This window comes from Cygnus olor, chromosome 22 (genome assembly GCF_009769625.2).
Source record: "Cygnus olor isolate bCygOlo1 chromosome 22, bCygOlo1.pri.v2, whole genome shotgun sequence".
Classification (NCBI taxonomy): Eukaryota; Metazoa; Chordata; class Aves; order Anseriformes; family Anatidae; genus Cygnus; species Cygnus olor.
Window position 1 is genome coordinate 1839724 of NC_049190.1, and position 20086 is coordinate 1859809.

Consider the following 20086-nt stretch of genomic DNA (forward strand, 5'->3'; position numbering starts at 1 on the left):
GGGGAGCCCAGAACTGGGCACAGCACTCCAAACGTGTCCTCACCAGTGCTCGGCTCTGTAGGCAGATTGTAAGGAATCACCAGACCTTCAGACTTTTAAAAGCAATTAAGAATACTGAGAAGTATCTATCTTCCTTGACAAAGATCCATTTCTTCTAAAGGTCTCAAAAAGTAGAACGTAAAGAGAAGAAAATAATTTAGATTCAAGAAATTAGGAGACTGATGACTCTGGAACACTGAAGACATTGAGGAGCTTCTTTGTGTGTGTTCTGTCCTAGCAAACAATAAGACGAGAAGGTGATGGATATCTAACTCAGAATAAATCAAATGGTTTCTCCATTCTAAGAAAGTAACACTTTCAATGGTTTCATTTTTTCTAAACCCTGCAAACAATAGTTTGAAAACCCTTTTCCCAGTAAGTCAAAGCTCAGTTTAATCAACTGTAGAAAAATTACCACCACTACTAGCAAATATATTTAATTCTTTTCGTAACTTTTTAAACCTTTACAAAGATGATTTCCAATTCATTGATCAGGACTACATTCACTCATTGCAAGTAACTCTCTCCCAAGGCTTTACTACTTCTGCATTTTGAAACTTCACGTGCCACTTAGCCCATCGCCCTCTCAAAATATTCACCAGAGCCCTGGTTCACAGAGCAGGGAGCAGACGATACAGCTTCTGAAACTTCTATTCCTTGGTCTATGAAATAAATCTCAAATATGTTCTGTTTAGAATTCAAATGCCTTTTCCAATTTTTCCCTCGCATCATTCTACCACGTTTGTACTAAATCAGGCAACTCCCAGTTTTCACAACACATCCCGCGGATCTCTACAGCTGTCTTGCCATAAGACATGGGATGGAAATAGCTGGAGGATCAACCACAACACGTATCACGTTACTGTTTCTAGCCTAAACTTAATTTTCTTGCATCAGATTTACCGGCACAGGACTCCATCCTGGCTATTACGAATTGCTGGCGGAAATAGCTGCAGGGTCAGTTTCTGTCATCCCCTGGTTTTGGGTCCCTCGGGGGCCTGACTTCAGGCCAAATGAGGGCACGTTTGCTACTGATTTCTGGGGGCTGACGTATCCTTACAGACCTTCAGTACCTCAGGAACCTGGACAGGGAAGAAACACAGAACCTGTCCTGCAGAAAAGCTGAACTATCACGGACTTGAGCTGAACATTTCTCTCTCTCATTTCTAAATCTGAGGTCTAATTTTGAATATGCTGTAGAAAGTTGAGGCACATTCATCTTCAGGAGCAAACACCTTATTTCTTCAAATGCTGCAGGACTGCCTTCCTTCTGATGCAACTCACAGTTGACTTGCAAGTCTAAATGGCAAGCTTAGCAGATATCCGTACCAACTATTCACTTTTTCAGTGTGATGGCTTAAGAATTTGGACAACTCACCCAGCTCGTAAGTACAGTACTACGTGACTATTCCCCACAGTTTCTTCCTCAGTGTAGCTACTGAGGCATGGTTTCACGATACCCCTCTTCTCGTTGGAGAAGGATGACTGCCTAGCGAGCTGAACGACGTGTTACTGCAAAGATGATCATTGCAATGGCTGCTGTGTATTCATTTCATTTGCTCCTATCTCAGGGTCTGTAAAAACTATGGATTTTCAAACCCCGCAACATAAAGCACGCTTGAAAGTAACCTGCAGACGTTCCACTCTATCTGCTTCCAAAAAGCGCTCCTACAATCTAGAATTTGGCTCACTCCACTTTCCAAAACAGTCTGGCAGAGCTCAACATTTCCTCAAAACATGTGTTGGCGGTCACCAACTGAAAGAATGAAGCTCAGAATCTCCCAACACCGCCATGCAGAGGAAGGAGCTCCATCACCGTATCCAAAGCCATTTTCATCCCCAGATTTGTCTCCACACTGCAAATAAAAACATCCCTACTGTGCAGAAAGAGAACTATCTGTGGACCAAACTCAGCAAATTACAACTCTGCTATTCTAAAGCAATTTGCACATGCTTAATTGGGCAAAACCTTCCATTAAGAGCTATTCCAAAAAAATAAGCTTTTCCATCAGCGGCTGCCTGAAGATCTGAAGTTACCAGGACTAAGGCCACTGAATTTCTTCATCTGTCCAAAGTCCAGTTTCTCAGAAGAATCTGTTATACATATACTGCATGCAATAAAACAAAAGCAACCTCGGATGACAAGGCCACATCCCATTCCAAAACAAAACAAAAAAATTGCTATAACCAAATCTGTTGGCTAGTTTGGGTCATTTTCAAATACATCATCACCTCCCCTGCGCGCCCCAACATGTTTTGACTCAAACTTTTTTTTCATCTGTCCTTGGAAGGTTCTGAAGCCACAGGTATGACTCGCTGTGGACAGCAATTACCTGCCGTCTCACCTTTTTCTTAGACAGGTGCAAAGAAGACCATCAGACTTGAACCATAAGTGAAAAAAAGTATTCTAACCTGTAGTTTATCCTTGCTTTTTATCTGTTCCACTTCCTTTAGGCGCCCGTACTGTACACTAAAACCCACACGGCACATCTCACTCCAGCACTTCGCAGGAGCTCAGACCCGCAGCAAGGCCGGGGGTATGGGGAAGGCCCGAACGGCGCCGTTTGGCTGGGGGTAACTTCAAAAGAACAGGCTCCAAATGAGCAGCTGCAGTGGGAAGCTGCATTTCAACCCCACGAACTGAAAGGGCATAATGGCACTGCCCCAACCCACCTCATTTACATCCCTTTGCATCAGCAAGGGCTTTAAACTTCGCTGATGTGGTTTCCTAAACAAAAGAAGCCAGAGCCAGCGTAGGTCTGACCTTCAAATTTGCTTCTGTGATTTTCATGTCTAACAGAAGTCTATTTGTCCGGCGGCTCTTTTTTCCCCCTTGAGAATTGGAGAACACGGATGAAAACCAACACACCCAGACCCATGGAAACGCGTGCAGGACAGCGCTCAGAACAGTGGAGGTGCCTGGGAGCCGCAGTTCTCCGACAGACACACCCGCAGCCAGGTGACTCCCAGACCTTCTCCCCGTTACAGAAAGCCAGTGCAGAAAGACAGAAGACACAATTCAGTCCCAGCCGTTTTCAAACTTTTATATTTACAATTGAGTTCTGCTACTTAATCCATCCCACTTTTCAGATCTTCGTGAAGATATAAAATGAGGAAAACAAAGACAGCATCTTTTCACTTCACCTCAAAAATGCTGTAACGGACCTGACAGCTGCCTGGGTAAAAGCTGCGATCCACACTTCCAACGAACACAGCTTCTCCCCAGCCTGGTTACACATGTGGGCTGGTTAAGTTGTAACATCCATCTCCCAATTTGCGAGCTGTGAGTACAACAGAATTGTGACCGACAGATCAAACTCATTCAGAAGTACATTGCCCTGCAAATCCAGTACTTCAAAAGCTACACACAAACACACACAAAAAAACCACCAGAATCGTGCATTCTCTACAGAAATGATCTCAGCAGATGTGCGAAATAATGAGCAAAACGCAGCACAGCCTTTTAAACGAGAAAATAAAACGTACTTTTGTCTCTTGCTAATGCTTTTCTCTGTTCCTTGCAGACTGATGGCAACAGATGCACTATTCCTTCCTCCTGCCCCCAGCGATTGGTTCTGCTTTGCTGCCAGCCAGCCAAGGCAAACCCATGGCTACCAAAAAAACAACCTCCATAAAACCTAAAACACACTACCACGACCACCACCAGAAATATTAAAAACAAACAGCCAGGCCACTCTGTCACAACAAGAAACCAATCACTTCCCCCCAGTGCAAGAAGGTCTATCCGTAAAACATTTCTGGAGATGAGCCGAGAAAAGGGAAGGCACTTTCAGTCTGGAGAGCAGCCACAATCTTTTAACGCTTAAAAACGGTATTCATTCCACTACTATTATATTAAATGTCCTTTAAAAAAAAAAATTCACGGCAGGACTTCTCAATTTCATATGCCAAGAGGATAAAGTTTATATAGAACGCTGTATTATTTAAGAAACCATAGTTCTCAGGATGTAAATGAAAGGAGATGAGCCATCTGCTGCACCTATAAATCAAGTTCTAAGTTACAGGAGAACGCACTTTTCATTTAACAGTAAATTAAATCATCGTTGTCCCAGCCAAAATAATACATACAAAATACGGAATTATTCTAAAAGATGTGAACGTTTGCTTTTGTCCTCAATCTGTCACGTAACCACTTCTCAGACAACGCTCTGTTCAGGTATTCTTCGCTAAAACGCCTCTCTCTTGCCCCCTCCTTCATGTTAGCTACTGCAAAACTGTAGTGAGGGTTTCTTTATTAGCATCATCACAGCTGTGCCCCTCCCCTTCACCGACTTCAACATCCCAGCTGCCAAAGCCCCACGCGACAGCCCCTCTCTGCCCTCCACCCCAGAACGTGGTCGGGTCAGCAGAAAGGAAGGAGGCACAAGCTTTAGCAGACCAAAGCATCCTTTAACGTGGAAAACGTAACTGATACGCTGGATGCCGTTTTTACCATAAACAGTGCTGCTGCTTTGTTCTGGCTTTTTAATATTTTATTTGGGTTTTGTATTCTGCATTTTGTGCTGCTTTAACAGTCCTGTTCCTGTTGTGCAGCTCTCTAGGCACTCTGCATTCATAATTACTATTATTATTGCATGAACGTGTATTTGAGTGGGGCACTAGATGATCTAGAGATCATTTTTCTTTGCCTACTCCCATCTATTTTCCCTGAAAAACCTACTTCATTCTCCCCTCCCACAGCTGAGAAAGCCTGTGCGAATGTGTCAGAGAGGTGGCAGCTAAGGAATCACAGACAGCAGTCTGGCATCTCGGAAGGGTCGAGATGAAGAATGTATGCAGAGATGGTGATCGGAGGGCGTGGCCGAGCCAGATGCAGAGCTAGCTGGAGCCGTGCTGGAAACGGGAAGACAATCCCCCTTGTTTGGTGATACGTGCTCCCTAATCAGCAGTAATCCTGATTTTTAAAACTATAATAAAGTATATAATAGTGCTTATGTCACGGGAGAGCCATGTATCATTAAGGCTGGGCGTTGCGCTGATGTTAAACAGGTGGGTTAACTTGGCAGCAGGCTCAGGCACACTGGTGGCAATGGTCCGGCACGAAGGGAGCTGGAATTGAGCCACAAGATAGCGATGGTCGGTATGTACGATGGTTCGTTGCCAGCTACAGCACCGGCAATTGCTTGAGGAGATAAGGAGCCACCCGTACGGGGATGAGGCAGCGAGGAGTTACGGCCGGCACCGAAGTGATGGGTGAAAAGGAGCCGTGGTTTGCGAGAGCAACGACAGGCACGAGCTGGGAGCAGGGACACCGAGCTGGGTGCAGGAGGCACCCGAGCGAGCAGTGAGCTGCCGGGGAGCGCTGCACCGAGCCAGCACCGGCGATGCTGGGGAAGCAGCTCCAAGAAGCGACGGGCTGGGAAGGGGTTGGAAGAACCACAGGCGGTGGCAGCTCCGGGGTCTTCGACCGCTGATGCTTGGAGAGAGACCCTGGGGGGCTGGGGGGGAGGCACGGCGTGGGTGCAGGGCAGGGGGTGGCGGCCCGGGGGGGGGGGGGGGGGCACAGAGCCTGGATCTGGGGGCTCACAGCCCGGATTTGGGGACACACAGCCCGGGTCTGGGGGGGACACAGAGCCTGGATTTGGGGGCACACAGCCCGGATTTGGGGGGCAGGTGCAGCCCCGCCGGGAGGGAGGAGCGGGGGCTGGGGGGGTGCTCGTGCACGGCGCCGCTCCCTTCGCGGCCGCTGCGCGCTCCCCTCGCCCCCATCCCTCTCCCCCCGCCCTATTTTTTTTTTTAATTATTAATTCCCCGCAGCTGCTCGTTAACTGCAGCCGCATCCCTTCCCCTGTCTTGCAAGGGGGGGGGACCCGGCGGCGCTGCACCCCCTGGCCCCTCACACCCCCCCCTCATTGTCTGAGCGCCCCCCCCCACCCCGCCAACAAAGCCCCCTCACGGGCACCGGGAGCCCCTCACGGGCTGCGCCTCCCTCGCCTCACGACCAGCACCATCACCACACGACCACCACCACCACCTCCATCACCACACGGCCGCGACCACCGCCCGGCCGCCCCATTGTTCGCCCCGCCGTACCTGCGGCTCTGAGGAGAAACAACGTCCAGGGCAGCGCGGTGGCTGGCAGCATCGCAGCCGGCTGAGGGACGGCGGCCGTTGCACCTTTTCCTGCAATTCGGAAGAAACGCGGCTCGCCTCTCGGATCTCCCCCCGGATTTTTAATAAGGCTTTTATTTTATTTTTCTCCTTCCCCCCCCCCCCGTCTCAATTCACGTCTTCCCCAGCCGCTCCTCAACGGGCTCCGGTCCGCGCGTCGTCCCCGCACCGCCTTCTGCCGGCTGCGCCCCGGCCGCCTCCCGGCGCCGCCGCCGCCGTGACTGACAGGCGGCCGCAGCACCACCGCCGCCCGGATCCCTGCGCCGCCCGGCCCGCGCGGCGGGTGGCACCGCGCCGCCGTGTCCTTCCACGCGCGCCCGCCTCAAATAGTGCGCCGCGGGGGGACTGGTGGGCGCTGGCGGCCGCCTGCAAAACCCGGCGCGGAGCGAGGAGCCGGAGCGGCCGGCCCGGGGCTGAGCGCGGCCCCCCCCCCCCCCAGCGCTCCCCGTGAAGGGGGCTGTGGTGGTAACATGCAGAATAAATTGGGAGGGTTAATAGGTTGTGATTGCTGTCTTAAAATGAAGTTTGAAACACTGTGAATGGACAGTTCTGAATTCATAAGGACTCCCGCCAGCAAAGGCTTTGACAGAAAAGTGACAGCTATAAGCCATCCAGGCCCCAGATACCCTACATAAAGACAATATCCTCTAAGTACAGTTATACATCATCAGTATTTCAGCGCTATTTTAATACCGTCAATCCATTCTAGCACATCCCTATTTGCAGGCCTGAAGGATCTCTCCAGGCCAGAGCCTGTTCTCTCAGTTTAACTCTTTTCTGTTCAACAGAACCCTTCCCCCTTTCCATTTTATAAAAATGCTTCCCTAGAAGAAACAACAAAATTACTTCTTGCGATCTGATTGAAAACATGCGTGCTCTGCTGCCTTGGCCCGCCTAGCCCACAGCCTCATATTGCAATGATTATCTGCAGAGCAACCTTGCTGCGCCATGCCACATGTGGTACATGGCTGCCCCCTGCTCCTCCTCCAACCCCCTCAGCCCCCAACACCTCACACTTCTGGGCTCAAAGTCCCCCTCATAACACAAGGTCACTCATTTAGATGGGTCCCAGCGGTTTCTGAACATTTATCAGGTCATATACGTTGGTAACAAAGAGCCAACATCTCAGTGTTTGGGATAAAAACCCTCCAAAGAAAGTGTGCCTTCTATCCTGACATAAGTAAGACAATTTTGGTACATACAAGGTACTTCTCTTATAATGAAGAACATACTGAGCATACATCAATTATTACATACCCATAGCGGATTAAATGAACTGGTGGCTGTAGAGCAGAGAGGCAGGATCCCTGCCATCCATCACACCAAAACATCTTGTGAGACTCCCACCTTGTTTCTCCAGCCTTTCAACTGCTGGTTGACAAATGTGGGAAAACATAGTGGCAAACCATCTGCTGCTCCCTCAACTCTGCCATCAACTCTCGTAATGAGCTTGTCCTGTAAAAGTCCCCCCAGAAGGCAACAAAACATGGTTTCTTGAAATGTGGTGGTCTTCAGACACCAGCTGGATTCCTGGCACTGGGGGACATCTGCCTCTGCCCTGAGCAGTTAGGTAAACTCCTTGCCATTCAGCAGCATTGAGAGCCCAATCATTTCCTAAAGAGAAGAGACAGAGCTGTCGTACTTTTATTAGCACTGTCAGAACCAGTTTGCAGAGTTAGTTCTAGTTCCCAGAGGCCTTACACAAGTGTCTGTTTCTTTCCATTCACTGCAAAGAGCATCTATGTAGGTAGCAACCTCATAAAAATTACATTTATAGCATTCATAATAAGAGATCGTGGGAGTGCACAGGTCATTATATATTGAATGATGAGGCTATAATACTACTTTAGAAGCTGCAACTGTTCATGTCAGTCTTTTCCATGAAATTTGAGTCAACTCCACAAAAGTCAGAGTATACCTGCAAAAAAGTATTACTTGCATGTGTTGAGCTATGGTCTTCTAGAGAATGTTACATCAGTTAACAAGAGTGTATGGGCCATGCCCATGCATTTTTTTCCTTAATCTGTAAAATAAAAGGGGCAAATCACGTGGGCAGGTTTTGATTGTTGACTTCATTGGGTTCTTGGCATAAACAAAAGTGAATGGTAAATTTGGATTGAGTTTTCTCCCTGGGTTAAAACCAGCAGCAATGGTGTCTATGAAACTAATGCTACCTCTGCTCTGCAAGCGGGAGAAGTGAAGCAGAGTTGTAGCTATGCAGGCATTTCACAGCATCATGAGACAGCAAAAGGACTCAAAAGCCAGCGTTCCCCTTTTCTTGATGTGACTGCTCACCGGTTGCTGTTTGAGGCAGGGTTGTTACAGGATGCACTGGAAATTCTCTCTGCCATCAAAGCATTGTGTGGGGTGAAGAGAGGACTTCAGCTGTCAAGCTGAAAAAATAACAGAAGAGACAGTTATATTTCATAGTCGGTCTTTGTGAAGAAAAGTGTACCATCTAAAATCGCTGCTGAGGTCAAATCCCGAGATTCAGACCTGATGCAATAGGACAGTAATAAGCACTGCTGTACAGGCAGGTGGGTATGTTGCTGATGCTTTTCATCAACCCGTCCCTTATGCTAGCATCATTAAGCAGAGGTAATCTACAAAAAAATTACTTGCGTTTTTCTGTGAGAACTGTTAGACCCAGGTATATAACCCACAAAAATAGACGTATTACTTATTTGTAGGTGTACATCAGTGGCACACCAAGGAAACGCACTTTAATAGTCTCTCTGGTCAAAATGTTATTCTATTCTGTGCAGATATTTATCGTGACACATAACACTGCGCAAAATGCACCTCAGATCAATACTCCTCTTCACAGGTAGACAATGCAAGCAGAGATAGTCCCTTCAAATACCCTTCTGTTTGTAACAGATTTTTGTTTAATAAAGTTGTAATAAAGGGGAAAGAAAATAGCATCTTCCCTTCCTCCTTTAAGCAATATGACATACAAACCGAATTGTTAAGGCTCTTCTGGTGATGTCACTAACCACAAGAATGAAGGTGAAGTCATCAGGATTGGGAGAGAAAGTTACAATTCAGAAATTCACAATCTTGGCGTTAAAAACATGTCTTATCTACATACCTGGCACAAACTCTGACATTGATCTCAACATTTGTCCTGCTCTGGGATTTCGCTTGCTACAGCTGTGTGAGCAGGTAATAGTTCCATGCACAGAACAAAGAAATGTGTGCATGCCTGCTGTTAACCTACTCATGAAAATATCATGGGAAAGAAACCTCATGAAAATAGCCTGTCAGTCTGACTCACAATGGAAATGTCATTGACAAACTAACAGCATTTTTAGAAAATATCTGGTAGTTAGTTGCCACACTTCTTATCTCCAAAACTCCTTCATTCTTGGAGTTAAATTTGAAGTTTCATGTGCACAATTCTGTACAGAAAACCATTACACTTACCGTGTGCAGTGCATGTGTCATCTTAATATTCTTAATTTGTGTTAATCTGTACAGTCACTCAGATGTTTCAGTTCGGAAAAGAGACTCCCAGCTGATCAGAATCACAGAAAATAACGGGGCTGTAAAGAGTGCATCAGGATGAGCTGCCTGTTTTTTCACACTCTTCCCATGCCTTTACTAGAATCTGTTTTAATTGGAGCACTGCAATTAACCAGGGCATCACCCAGTGCCTCTAAATGATAGCGGTATAACCAGCACCAATGCCTACCTGTTTTAGAAGAACAGCTGTCCTAGTTCTGCTGTTATTTATACTAACTTTAATTAGAAGACACCATCATCATATTATGTGGAGTAATACATGTGTAAAACCAGTACATGCAAAATTAGAACAGAAGAGACTAAAGCATTAGGGTGTCCCTAGCTAAACATTTGGTAGCAAGTAAGAAATGGTTATCTTAATTGGAAAAATCCATCCCTCAACCTGCTTTTATTTAAGAAGTATAAATACGCCTGACAGGAATTTTCAAGCACATATGAAAGTTATGAGAAACCACATTCTAGCAACACGGAGCTCCATTTCACATTTAGACCCAGAATAAACAGATTTTTTTCATACAAGTGGATCCGAAACGTATAAATGACTGGGGGGGTCTACTTAGCAACTTAATGACGGTACTCCCGCCCCCTTATGGTAATAATAAATAATAATAAAAAGGTTTTGCAAGAGGCAGCATAAAAGGGCCCTTTATGACCCTTCACTCTTCTTCTCCCTTACTGCAAGGGTGGTTCCTGCTCCTCTTGGAAGAGGGCAGAGGTGCTGAGTGTGCTGACACTCGGGGACATAAAATCCTAGGGTACGCAACCCATGTTCTGATTCATGTTACTTCCAGAATCCTCAGCAGAGGTGGGACTAGAACCCAGCAGTCCAATATCCCATTCATCAACCCTTGTTCCTTGATTGCTATCTCCCAGCAGTGCCTGAGGAGTTCCAAAACCTTTTGAGACAGAGATTTCATGTCTGTGAGGCATTCTGTGCTCGATAAGCCATGGAGGAGGGATAGGAAGCTAATGGTGGCTTACCCTTCACAGCTCCTCTACCGATCTACTTAAAGCCATCAGCTTTCATTCAAAGGAAAAACATCACACAAAACAAACAAAAAATACCAAAAAACCACCATAGCTCTTACCCACAGTCCCAGTATGAAGGAAATCTAATCATTTGCTCAGGAGCTTTTTCATTTGCTTTCTGTAACGCTAACAATGGTAGCTTGGCCCTTGATATAACCAGTCCCTTGTCACACAAGGAAAACTCAAGAGATTTTTCTCTTCTGTAGTCACAACATGAAACAAGGACAAATTTTATGCAACTATGTAGCAAATTACTGTTTCTTTCAGCTATTGTTATGCAAATAGAAATACAAAGAAGTTTATTATTATGATTATCAAAAGACTTTTCTAAATCCCCCTAAAACTAAGTTGCTCAGAGAGGGCTCCAGGTGACCCTGTGGCTAAGGAAATCGATTTATTTGTTCTTGGGCAATGTTGCTGATATATCGCAAGCAGCTTTCATTTTTCTTTCATGTGCTTTCGGGTCCTTCTGTTGGGATATTACTGGATGGTCATGTGTTGCTCAGACATAAGGCTCAGACTTTTATGAGAGCAAATAATTTTGTGAGCTGACAGAAGGCAAAGAAATTACACTTGGACTTACTATTAAAATGAGGATTGTCAACTGGGTCATTCTGTGAGTAAATAAAGTCCTTGAAGAAAGCACTGGAATTTATGATGGTCTGAACAATCACAGGTCATGAGGTCCACCAATTAAGTTCTCTCCCTAATTGCTGCTATGTCCAAGAAAGAGAAGAGTTGCTTGTCTTCCCTATGCTGCACTGGAAAACACAAGTCTTTGCACTTCTGGAGAATAAATTGTGCAAGTCGATGATGTAGTAGGAGAGAGAATAATAAAGTGAGTGGTAGGGGATGCAAGTTATAAATAAAATGCAAACATGAACCTTCATGAGACAGACAAAGTAAAAGTATAGAGAAAAAAATAATTTGAAAACATGATTCTGTTAAAAAAAACTAAAGCAGCAGCACCAGCCCGGCAAACAGTTTTCATGCTGCTGAATAACTGGCACACAGTGCATACTTGTGCCTTTTGGAGAAGACCCATCTGCACAGTAACCTGCTAAGACTGACAATTATTGGGGATTTTTCTGCCTTGAAAACATAGTGCTAAGCTGTTTTGTTCTCATAATCCCTCCATCGTGCCCAAAAGGAGGTCTTCTGCTTCCTATGGGGACTCTTCACTGTTCCCCTAAATTTCTGTTACTTACACCGTGCTCTTAAACACTATTCAGGGGGCTTTGTCCTTGGCTTGAGGGACAAGCCACGTGACAACGTACAAGTTGCATCAGCAGCTAAAGAACTGCTCCCACTTCTCAGTTCGTGCAGCCCCATGCTCGAAGCTTTCCTCTACCTGCAAGGCAAGTGAACAGGGTTGTGCTGGCTGCATCAAAACGCATGGGTAGGCAGTTATTCAAACAGAAAAAGGAATAATTCCATTTAGAAATCAGCCCGGAGCACAGCTTAAGGCAACATGCAACCACGCAACATCTTCCCTGTCTTTCAGGGTTATGTCTTCTGTTTCCTCAACATCTTCCGTTACAACTGGATTTAAGGCACAGAAGAATAGCACTGGTAATAGAATCTCAGTCTCTGATTCTGTATCATCTCAGCCTTACATTGCTCTAAAATATTGTAGAGAGGATAAAAATGACAATAGTGGTGTTTCTATTTTTGCATAATGGTCTTAAGATGGTGCTGAAATTCAGTGAGAAAGAAAACATCCTAAAAAATCCTTGCTGGTGAGGCAGGATCATTGTTCTTGAACTGAATTTATCCTCCGCTTTAGTAATAAAGACTGGATCAAGACATCCTGGAATCAGATCTGGCGGGTTTTGATAGGCACATTTAGGTAATTGCCCCATCCAGGATGACGAAGTCCAGCAATGAAACCCTTCAGTACCCCATTAGTATTTTAGTCCTTGCCATAATCAGCCTGGTGGGATGTGCAGAGGCCAAAACCACTTAGAGAATCCCCAATGATGCCACTGCAGCTGTTGCATAGTCAACCCAGATTATGACTTTCAAAGGCTGGTCTGATGAATCTTCCCTTGCTTTTCAAAGCCAGTTTTTATCACTGCTCTTCTTGTAATGTAAATCTTGGATCCAAGTTAACATAATATTAAATAATCACCTGGTTGGAAGGATGTAGACAGACACTTCATTCCTTTGGAGGACATTGTCTGTTTTATGAAGCATTTCACATTAATAGCTGTGGCAGTTGATATCTCTATACCTCGAAGTGAAAGGGCTTAGGCTAGCATAAATGCTAATCAAGTCCCCAAAATAGGATTAGAGCCATGCCTTGGACGTGCGGTGCTAGTACTTTTTGCAGAAGGAAGTTTCGTCCCTAATGAGGTGGTTGTTAGGTAATACATAAATGGCTCTGCGCCGATAGTAGTAACATGAGTAATAGCAAATGAAGGAAGATGATGCATTTCTTCTGCAGATGTCTACCATCTGCACAGCGGCACCAGCTCTTTTTGGAGAAGGGCCGTGCTTATTATGAGAGGGGAAAAAAAAAAAAAAGAATACTTGCTAGCAGTCAGGATCCTCTCCAATGACTTGGAGATCCTAGTCAGGTAGGATAAATGTAGAAAGAGCCCGCATTTAGCAGAGCTATGCTAACCTCTGCAGGGATGGCTTTTTTTCCCCTATATGAATGGATTTCTAAGTAGAAAGACATTAGACAATTTCAGACAAGCTAGAGGTTATAAGATGTATGCATATCACTGGCCATATGCAAGCCATCTCAACACATGACATGACCTGAGAGAGACCTGGTACCTCTCTAGTCACCTGCTGCCCTCAGAAAACCTGACAAATATCCGAGAGCTTCTATTTAGAGCTTTGGAAGTGTCCTCACCAACTTAATTAAAAAATAAGCCAAACGGAAAAGGTAACTTCCTTGCAACTGGGATGTTTTTACCTTCTCGCTAACTTAGAGAAAGCAAGAGCACAATTACAGTGCCAAAGCTTTGCATGCACTGAAAATTTTACTTCCCAGTTATTTCCTTTCTTAACTCCTTCACATCAAACCTAGGAGTCTCTGTGCCTCTGTAAGACAGTTCATCCTGCTAAGAGGTGATCGCCTTGGGCTGGATAACAGGGTGTTCAGATGTACAGCATACACTGTTCGTTCCTTTTGTCTGGGAGAAATCATTGTTACTGTGTTTGCAATATTCTACTCGCTGTGCTTAAAGACAAAAAGCACGTGTTTCCACACAGAACAGAAATTAACATTGATTTTGCGCATAATATTTTTTAACAGTCAGTTTGTCCCTTGGGGATAAGATATTTCGTTAATTCTCATGAAGAGGATAAACATCCCCTAACACCTAAATGTAACATACTCTGGGGGGATGTCACTGCATTCCATCAGCAGTATTGGCTAAGTAGTGTGATTCTACATCTTCCTTTCTATTACTACATATTTGTGTCTATTTTTACACTTGCTGAGGATTGCCAGTATAAGACTCGGGTTTGCCAAAGCTGTTGTTTTAGCAGAGCACTCAGGAGAACCAAACCAAGTGCTTGATAAAAGCGCAGTGAAAGGCAGCCCCTGCTCAGGACAGCATCTTGCCTAAATAGGTGAGGCAAAGAAAGGGAACTTGGCCAAACACATTGAGAAATTAGCGTTAGTGATGTGCCTTGTGCTTCCACCTAGGAGATCGTGGCCAATAGGAAATGAAAACAAATCTCCTGGGCCTCGGTCAAAACCATGAACCAAAAGGCCAGTCTTGCATTTAATTCCATCCTCCTGCTTTCAGGAACAACAAAAGATGACTTCCCCTCCCCCTTGCCCACTCCGCAGAAAGCCCTATTGCCATATTGTTGGTAATTAAGAGGCTGACAGCAGAACAACCGGGGGCTCGTGCAGCTTAGCCGTCTCCTACGGGCGCGTGGCATCGCTGACCTCCTGCTACCCACCGCACCGCTCTGGGCTGCGAGCTCACCCCGCGACTTCAGCAGCAGGGCTCGGTTTACAGCAAAATCTCTGTCCTCTGGTCTAGATCAAGGAGTTGTTTTGTTCTCAAGTGCTTCTTGGATCACCACTTGAAGCTTCACTATTTGTTTTCAGCATCCTTCAAAGACCCAGAATCAAGCTGATTTCCCTGACAGCATCTGCGGGACAGTTCTCCATCCTGCTTTCTTTTCTTATGCACCAAGTGAAAAGTTGGGCTTTCATTGACATGACAGAACAGCTGTGTGAACCTCCATATGAGAAAGCAGGGCCCAAATATGTTATTTACCTGTGAAAATTGCTTCTTGAAAGGAGAGCAGCACAGAGCATTCACACCACATAGATGGTCCCAGATCAAACCATGTTCAAGGCTATTGCATGTCATATTTCTTGCAACAGTTAAATCCAATCCAAGATTTGTTCTTTCAAGTATAGATAATGTTACAAAGCCTTCAGATGTATAGAATCTTGCCCTCTTTAGCCATTTTTAACCTTGATTTCTTATTCTCCAAGTTCTGTAGTGAAAGGGATCTGACTCCTTTTCTACTCAAAGACAAGACAGCTTGTGAAGATGTTTTCTGAATGGAAATCATTGCCACACTACAAGCACCCTTCCATTCTGTTTCCATTTTTTAACCTAAAACAGCCCCTTGGGCATCCTAACCTCCATTGGCACAAGCACTCCATCAGAGGAAATGACTCAATTACTCCAGCAATCAATATCTACAATGCATTTCTTTCACAGTATTACTAAGAGTCAGATATGTCCATATAATCAGGCCATTAAATATAGCCATTTGTAATGAGCTTAAGTTTGTTGTCAGCATTCACTTTATAGATGCCAAAACGGTTATGGAAGTTGTCATGAAAGGAAATCACAGGGCTAATTTTGTAAGCTTCTATCTTCTGTTTCTGACCAAGCATGCTTTCTGAAATAATCCTACCCCAAAACTGTCTTCCAGCTCTGACGACAGCCAAAGGACTAGCTGCTTGGGGTCCGGTTGGTATTTCCTTAGTGAGATAATACTTTAAAGGTACATGTGCATGCTTCAAGTATTAAGAAAGCAGCCACTTCTTAAAAAGAAATACCAAAGGGCCACATTCACACAACCACAATTCCAGCTAAGCCAGCATTCTCCGGGGCACTTACCACTTGACACAAATCCTCTGAGTTGCTCATTATGTGTAACTGGGGACCTACGTAAAATAAAAGCCGTTGTTGAATTTTACCCACTTTTCAAAACATTGCAGTTGCGCCCATGGTGTTGTACTATATACATATACAGGATATGTTATAGGAATAAATAGGTTCACACAATCTTTCCAAAGTTCCTTATCCAAACTCCCCTTGCAGATTTCATAGCAGTGATTCACTAATGGCTGAGTTACAGCCCCATAAGAGGGATGGTCAAGGTAAATGCCAGGTATTTCACAACACTACTCCCAGGGTCGTATCTGTGTGCCATTTTGGTGAACAAAAACTCCCAGTAGCATTAGTGACACGGTGACTTCACCCTCATTCTTTCCTGCTTCTGTGTCGCTCTACTTCTGCTGTTATCAATGACTTTCAGATAGAAACCTAAAGGTTCCCAAACCTCTTCCTCATGCTCCTGTGCATTGTCTCCAGAATTAAGGGAGAGCTTTGCCCTATTCTTCTGGACAGGGCTGGAGCTGACCCTTCCCCATTGCTAAGCAACACACCCAGCCTGATCCAAGCCCCAGCGCCTATTTTTGCTGCAAAGTAAAGGTCAGAATATTCAGAGGGAGCAGAATTGTTTCTAATTGTTTATTTATAGTACCTTTAACACGACTTATAGAACATGCTTATTCCTTGGGAATATGTTGCACATTTAAACTGTAATTAACATCTTCTACTCTGGAACTCACCGTAACATGTACCAAGTTATTTGCATCACTATCACAGCCTCAAGATAAAAATCCAGAAAAAGGCAAAGAGGCTCAAAAATATCTTTGAAGTCAGAAAGGGATTACCGCTGCCTCTCACCCCTCGTAGCATACATTAGACTCTTTGTTTGGTGTCAGCAGCTTGCCAGACTGTCCAGGCTGACAAGCCTTTCTCATCAGGAGGACTTCAACCCACCCAGGCTCTCGCCTGTTTTACCTGTCGCACAAATCCTCCTGCAATGCGTTGTGCTCTGTTCTGCAGCACAGCCGCCTTTCTCAGCGCAGCTTTAGCAGCACGCTGTGGCTAAGAAGCTGTCAAAGCTGCCGGAGCCTTGTTTTTGTGCTTGCCTGGCTGGCTTGAAGGGAAGGCTGCTGACTCCTACCCTGTCTGCTTGTCCATCACCATAGCCCCTCTACCCACCAGCACACCTTATTTAGGGAATATACGTGAGGATGATTGAGTCACAGTGAGCAAGGAATAACCTGCCTGCAGTTGTTTTGTTAAGAAGTAGCTTATCAACTGAGATCAAGGAGTGTTACATTTGTGCCTTTGCTGTAGGCAGCACTCCTGATGACTCCAGAAACAAGGTGGATTTTAAAGCCTCCGTGGCTCACCAAGGCACCTCTTCCTACTGCAACACAGCCGACCGCTTGAAGGAAGCCCTTCCCTGAGGGCTGCAGGAAAATACCTTGAAGAGGTGCTCTGAGGCATGGGGGACACCGGAGTTCTGTGACTGCCACAAATTTGCTACCGAGAAATTTGAAGACCAGCAGCCCAAAACTTGACATTGCCTTGTTCACTGCACCCTATTCCCAGTTTAGGGTGCTGGATGGAAGCTCAGGACCCTGGTGGTCCTTTAAAACTCCCCCCAGCGCATGGCTCACCTCAGGTTCTTGCTCATCCCACTGTAATCAGCACTGCTCTTAAGTCACCTTTACATGTACTCACACCTCAACTTCTTCTCCTCAGATTTTCCCCAAGATGAGCATCAAAGCAAAGGCTGAAACAGTTGCGCCGTTTTACATAAATCCTTCATATAGGCAGTCACTGCCAGGCAGCACCAAGAAAAAAGCAGGAGTGAAAGCTGAGGTTTAAATAGAGGAAGAGACATCCTCAATGGAGCACACTAAGGGTGAGATTAATTTCATCTGGGTTAATCCCATCCTACAGCAGGTTCCAACAATAGATCAGAGACACCTGGCACAGGAGCTGAGGGGAAGCTGCACAGGTGTGGATATCTGCACTGTAGAGTTTTAAGTTTGGGATCCCACCAGTTGGAGTTTTTGGGTATGGTTTGGCTCTATTGTGTAGGTTAGTTCAGAAGTTGTTATTTTAGAAAATGGGCCATGACTGTATTCTGGTAAACTATCCAGAGAATTCATATCAGTAGAAATATATTTTCAGCTTCCTTATGCAATTAATTTCTGTTCTTTATCAAGGCAAATGGTATTTGGAGAAGGTGAATACTATCATTCATGGTCTGTAGCCTGGATTCAGCTCATCAAAGTTTATGTAATTAACTGAGGCAGTAAAGTTCAGCACTTATCTCTGTCTCTCTGAATGGAGGGAGAGAGGTACTTCAAATGAGAATTTATGCCTCCTAAAATCTGAAATTTTCCAAAGAAATTATATTTTTGTAGTAAATTATTGCTTTTTTCCCAAAGTACATTTTATTATGTAATAAAAAAACATTTCAAAATTTGAAAACCCACACAAAACAGAAAATCTAGTTTCATCACAGATCCATTTTCTACCCACTGCCCCAGTTCATGATTTAACAGCACGGACAGAGTTGCAAAATAATACGTCTTGGTGTAGGGGAGTCAACGAACATTGTGTGGTCTTATTGCTAGCATAACAATACAATCTCCCAAATTGCGTTCTCCATATAAATCACAGAACAAATTGAGCAAATAAAAGAAAAATACAATAGCAGAGGATTCTGTTTCTCATTTCAGTGGTCTGGTTCCAGTTCACAGCTCTTCAGTCTGAAAACAACGCTGATGCCACACTTGCAGCCTAGCACATAGATCCCCTGCATGTGGTCAAATTCTTGCTGTTTGTGCGCTTCTGATACTTGTGGGATTTTATTTACAGATGACTTTATGTGCCATAGTGCTCATCACAAACGGCATTAACTTCAAAAACTAAACTCATAAAATGAAATTAAAGTTGATCATGCAGAAGTTCTTAGCCTGTGTTTTCAACAAATCTGTTGAGGATGAACAGCACAAGATAAGCCGACTTTTCCTTCAAGATAAGCTTTATTTTCTTGCCATGTGAGATTCTCTTGTAGCCAGTGAGATGAACATTTATTAAAATTTCAATAAATAGTAATTCATGTGAGATAAGAATTTTCTACCTCCGAGCTAGCATGCCCTCCAAAAGTTATTTTTGGAAGGATGTTGCTCAAGGTACCGGGTCCTGTTGTCGATGTACTGCTTTGTCCCTGGTCTCTTTTACACTCAGAGCATGAGACTACAGCAGAATCTGTAAAGCAATATTAATGGACTGATACAGAAGAGCTCACGGTGGGAAATTCAGAGGTGATGTCAGCCTCTGGGACTTCTTTTTCACTCCGCTTGTGATTATCACTATTATCTTGTGCTTATGTGATTTGGTCTTACAGTATATTTACACCACAGATTTTCAGGACAGGAACTAAATTTTGGCTGGTATTTGGAGCATTTAATAACATGGTTTACTGATAGGAGCTTTACTGATGGCTTTTTTTGCACAGCTTATGATCCCTTGTATACCTAGGCAGAGTTTAACCTTCTTAATTGACCTCAGAAAAGAAGGCGCTTTTTATTTTGGGATGTCTTTGCGGTTATTTTAGTCCTCTCCTGGTTTCGTAGGGTGCTTACGCAGGAATGGAGACATCACTTTCCAGCTGCCGTCCCCCACGGCGGGCGGCACAAAGCGCACTTGTCAGCTGCTGGTCAGGGCTCGATGTAAACAATCACAGATGAGTGCCTCGGCGCCTGTCTCCCTTGAATGCTGATCTTCAAGCAAAGATGCCGTTTGAAATCCAACACGTCTTTATAAACAGGGAAAGAGAACAAACCTTAACGGCAGCTTGGTCGCCGTTCGTGTCGCTTGCAAGGACCGGGCAGCAAACAGATCCTAAAAGCATTGCCACGTAAAAAATGTTCGAGCCACTGCTGATGGAGAACGAATTGAGCGAGGCAGACGACAATTACCTGGCTTGGACCTCTGCCAGGAGAATTGTATCAACACTCTACTTGTCATGTATAACGTTATAGGGTCTTTAATGGGATTAATTCATTGCAGTTGGTTGTTCAGATAAGGACGCAGGGCTTGTACAGGCTTGCACCTGTTGCCCATCCGTGTGACGGTGGCTCAGCGTGGGGCAGCAGGACGTGCCCTTCACATCGCTACCAGGATACTTCCACCAGCCCTAGAAAGATCCCCTCGTCCTGCATGGGCTTCTCCTGGCGGCTCGACCTGCAGGAGCGGGCAGGGCCACAGCT

The 20086-nt window shown here is 45.0% G+C and overlaps 1 protein-coding gene and 1 long non-coding RNA gene across 2 annotated transcripts in view; both read right to left on the reverse strand.

Annotated features, from left to right (window-relative positions):
• The window catches only part of NCAM1 (neural cell adhesion molecule 1), a 112849-nt gene extending 106481 nt beyond the window's left edge, over positions 1–6368 (reverse strand). The window contains 1 exon segment of the mRNA XM_040534590.1: positions 6094–6368. Within this exon segment, the coding sequence (XP_040390524.1) occupies positions 6094–6145 (52 nt within the window). The 5' untranslated portion in view covers positions 6146–6368.
• A 222-nt stretch (positions 6369–6590) lies between these two features.
• Positions 6591–17640, reverse strand: LOC121058712. The gene is made up of 4 exons (XR_005814312.1): positions 17499–17640; positions 8467–8556; positions 7429–7785; positions 6591–6798 (listed from the first exon to the last, which is right to left on the reverse strand). It is a non-coding gene; the product is annotated as an uncharacterized LOC121058712 (long non-coding RNA).
• Positions 17641–20086: the final 2446 nt, after the last annotated feature.